Source organism: Solanum verrucosum, unplaced genomic scaffold (genome assembly GCF_900185275.1).
Source record: "Solanum verrucosum unplaced genomic scaffold, falcon-dt-bn FXZP01000015.1, whole genome shotgun sequence".
Taxonomy (NCBI): domain Eukaryota; kingdom Viridiplantae; phylum Streptophyta; class Magnoliopsida; order Solanales; family Solanaceae; genus Solanum; species Solanum verrucosum.
The window spans coordinates 1,520,025-1,524,724 of NW_026020070.1; the positions used below are offsets into that span (position 1 = coordinate 1,520,025).

General features: G+C 41.9%; 1 protein-coding gene across 1 annotated transcript; it reads right to left on the minus strand.

The window, feature by feature from the left end:
• Positions 1-877: 877 nt before the first annotated feature.
• On the minus strand, positions 878-1,309 carry LOC125823864 (uncharacterized). Its single transcript, XM_049503234.1, has one exon. It carries the CDS (start codon positions 1,307-1,309, stop codon positions 878-880), a length of 432 nt encoding a protein of 143 aa, XP_049359191.1.
• Positions 1,310-4,700: the final 3,391 nt, after the last annotated feature.

The window sequence follows — 4,700 nt, forward strand, 5'->3', positions numbered from 1 at the left end:
TGGCCTGGAGATCGCCTTTATTCTTGACGTGTTTTAAGACTTAATCCTTTATACCTAGTTGATGGAAACTGATATTGGTATAAATTTTTTTCTCTTTTACATGTCTAGCTAAATCCGCAATTCTTGGGTTGTGATTTTGTGAATATGGGTTAGATTATCTGTTGGTTTTGCTTGTTGATGGTTTATTTGTTGTTTAAATGTGATTTTGTTTAGTAGTTGTGTATGAACTTAATGGAGTTGTAGTTGCAAATACGATTTCATCTTAGTGTTTGTGGCATGCTTGGGAGAGAGGTCGTAAAACTAAGACTACTAAATTGATAGCCGGTGGTATTGGGTCGACATGGGTTCAGCTCGAGAGAGTGAATCCTAGTCCTTCTCCCACACATTCAGCTCGAGAGAGTGAATGGTATAATGCGGAGGCTATGCTTAAAGTGGTGACTTAGTGTTCGAGAGAAATCGAGTCGATTCGAGGTAAGTTGCTCGAGAGAGAATTTACCCCACTATAGTCTAGCCAAGTCACAAATACTCAATAATTTACTATCAAAAGCATGTACCCGACAATTTAGTTTATCCCGTATTCCTGTCACATCTCAAGAATCCCATCTCTCTATCTAGTTTTCGTATATTTTCGCTGTTTGTAGTTGTTAATTAATACAAAACCCCCAATTGATAATTGACGCTTGCATCACCCCCTTTAGATTTAGTATGTTTATATTCGATAATGTCTATAGCTATGACTAATTAGAACTAAATTTTATTTTTCTATTAATTCTCAAAACCACACCCTGGGACTCGACCCCAACCCTTGGTTGGGTTACTCTACTATTGTACGATCGTAGACACTTGAATTGGAAGTTATGTCTTGATTACGCAAACATCACTGGCCATTGGCCTTGAACCTCTCGCCCTTATAATATTCAAGATCAATAGCCGACTGGAACACCTGAGTTACCTTAAAAGGTCCAGACCATTTGGATCTCAACTTTCCCGAAAGTAGACGAAGTCTGGAGTTGACAAGTAACACAAAGTCACGAGGATTAAAGGTTCTCTTCTCAATATGCTTATCATGATACAAATTCATCCTCTTCTTGCATAGTGCAGACTTCTCATATGCTCTCAAACGGAGCTCATCCATCTCATTGATCTGATCCAATCTCAGGTTTGTTGTTTCACCCCAACTAAGATTTAGCTTCTTCAATGCCCAAAGTGCCTTATGCTCAAGCTCAACTGGCAAATGACTTGCCTTTACAAACACCAATTGATATGGAGACATACCAATATGCGTCTTGAAGCTGTCCGATATGCCCATAGAGCATCATCTAACTTTCGTGACCAATCTTTCCTATTGGCATTCACTATTTTTTGGCAAAATTGCCTTTATTTCTCTATTGGACACCTCCACTTGGTCACTGGTCTGCGGATGATAAGGAGTTGCCACCTTGTGCTATTTAACCCTATATTTGGCCATAAGTTCCCTGAATACCTTGTTGCAAAAGTGGGAACCGCCTTCACTGATAATGCTCTGGGTGTGCCGAACCTTGAGAAGATATTCTTCTTTAGAAAGCCAGCAACACTCTTGACAGCATTCTCAGGAAAAGCAACTGCGTCAACCCATTTGGACACATAGTCCATTGCCACCAATATATACTTTTGTCCATAGGAGCTCACAAATGGGCCCATGAAATCAACTCCCCATACATCAAATAGCTCTACCTCCAGAATAGGTGTCATGGGTAGCTCGTGGCATTTAGAGATAGCTCCTTGCTGCTGGCACACATCATAACTCCTCACTATATCCATTGAATCTTTATGAATTGTGGGCCAGTAACACCTACACTGAAGTACCTTATGGGTTGTTCGAGCGCCTCCATGATGGCCACCTACTGGAGAGGAGTGACATGCCTCTAGAATGTGCAACATGTCAACTTCAGGGATGCATCGTCTGATGATATTATCAGCACACACCCCGTACAAATAAGGTTCATCCCAAAAATACTTACCCACATCATGCATGAACCTCTTACTTTGCTGAAATGTGATCCCCTCAAGCATTAAGTCACTAACAAGGAAGTTAGCAAAATCAGCAAACCAAGGAATAAAATCAAGAGTAGCAGCTAATACCTTCTCATCCGGGAACGGGTCATTGATTTCTAGCTCAAGTTCCTCTTTTTTTTCGGCCTACAACCTAGACAAGTGATTAGACACTTGGTTTTCAACACTCTTCTATCCTTAACCTCAAAATCAAACTCCTGAAGTAGCAACACCCATCTGATCAACCTTGGCTTGGCATTTTTTTTGCCATTAGGTATCGCAGAGTTGTATGATCCGTGTGAACTATCACTCTAGTACCTAGCAAGTAAGCTCTGAATTTCTTGAAAGCATATACCCAACCAGTAGTTCTTGTTCAGTGACTATGTAGTTTCAGTGTGCTACATTTATTGACTTGCTAGCATAATAGATCAGATGGAACATCTTATTGAACATTTTCCCCAACACAACTCCTAGGGCAGTGCCACTAGCATCGCACATTATCTCAAAAGCCTCAACCCAATCTGGGCCAATGGTCACCGGGGCAGAAATTATTTTCTCTTTCAGGCATTCAAAAGGTCTTAGACATGCCTCATCAAAAGTACATCTCACCTCCTTCTCCAAAAGCTTACACAAATGGTGTGCAATTTTTGAGAAGTCCTTGATGAAATGCCTATAAAACCCGGCATGTCCTAAGAAGCTTCGAACACCCTTCACACAGATAGGTGGAGGCAACTTTTCAATCACCTCAATTGTGGCCTTGTCGATCTCTAATCCCTTTTGTGACACCTTCTGACCAAGGACTATGCCTTCCTTGACCATGAAATGGCACTTCTCCTAATTCAGCACTAGATTGGCCTCCCTACATCTCTATAATGCCCTGCTAAGATTGAGAAAACAGTCATCAAAGGTATCACCTGCCACTGAAAAGTCGTCCATTAATACCTCTAGAGTGTCCTCCACCATGTCCGAAACGATAGACATCATACACCTCTGGAAAGTTGATGGTGCATTACATAGTCCAAATGGCATGCATTTAAACGCAAAGGTGCCATAAGGACATGTAAATGTGGTATTTTCCTGATCTTCAGGAGCAATTGATATCTGGTTGTAGCCAGAGTATCCATGTAAGAAACAGTACCACCCTTTTCCAGCCAGCCTGTCAAGCATCTGGTCCATGAAAGGCATTGGGAAGTGATCCTTCAAGGTCCACTTGTTCAGCTTCCTGTAGTCCATGTACACTCGCCATCCAGTGATTGGTCTTTGTAGGACCAACTCATTCTTTGCGTTCGCCACCACTGTCATGCCTCTATTTCTGGGCACACATTGCACTGGGCTGACCTAGTGACTGTCAGAAATAGGGTACACCACCACAACATCTAACCACTTGATGATCTCCCTATTGACCACCTCTTTTGCATTGGTGGGTTTAACCTTCGCTGGTGCTCAATGCTTGGGCTGCATTCCTCCTCAAGTTGGATCTTATGAGTGCATATACCCAGAGGTATCCCGATGACGTCAGTAATGGTCCACCCAATTGCCCTTTTGTACCTTATCAACACTTTGATCACAACTTGAACCTGTTCATCATTTAAATCTGCAGCCAAAATCATAAGCAAAGTACTGTTAGAGCCCAAAAATACATACCTCACGTGACTGGGTAATTATTTCAATTCCAACACCGGTGGCTCCTCAATGGATGGTTTTGCTGGAAGGCTTGGCCTGTTTTTCAAATCCAAGTCCAGTTTCTTTGGAACATAAGAGTGTGTTCCCATACCCTGTAAGGCATTTACAATTTCCACATAGTTAGTCCGGAAATCTTCTTCAAAATTCATCAACAAGGCTGGTAATGTTTCAACAGCCAGCCTCTCCTCAATGGTTGCTCCCATCTCTTCTTCATCAAAAAGCTCTATCGCAGACACCACATTCATGTAATATGGATGTTTCATTGAAATGCAAATATTAAACTTTACCTCATCTTTGTTGAGTCTAAATTTCAGTTCTCCTCTCTCAACATCTACCAATGCTCGTCCTGTGGCCAGAAATGGTCTTCCCAAAATTATGGGAACCTCTAAATCCACTTCGCAATCCAAGATCACGAAGTCTGCTGGAATGGTGAACGTGTCCACCTTTACGAGCACATCACATAGGATGCCTACAAGTCGCTTTACTAACCTATCTGCCATCATCAACTTGATTGTTGTGGGTTTTGGAACTCCTAACCACAGTTGCTTGTAGATGGCCAGCAATATCAAGTTTATACTGGCCCCTAAGTCACACAAGGCCTTTGCAAATTTGATTGATCCGATGATGCATGGTATGGTGAATGCACCCGGATCCTCCTTCTTCTGTACCAAAAATCTAGTAGCAATAGCACTGCAATGATGAACATTGTCATTCAAATCAATATTCACACCTTTTTTTTTGTAACGAAGTCTTTCATGAACTTGGCATTTCCTGGTATCTGCTCAAGGGCATCAACCAATGGTATGTTCACTGACAGCTGTCTCAGCATGGTGATGAACTTCGCAAATTTCCCATCTCGACTTTCTTTTTAAGCCGTTGAGAGAAAGGAGAAGGTGGTCTTGGGATCTCCTGTAAAGGCATAGTTCCCTCAACCTTTTTTTCCTTTCCTCATGCGGGTTGTGCTATTGGTTGAGCATCCTCCAAGT

Coding starts and splice junctions, on each gene's coding strand:
- LOC125823864 (XM_049503234.1), bottom strand. CDS start 1,309: ATGGGCATATCGGACAGCTTCAAGACGCATATTGGTATGTCTCCATAT.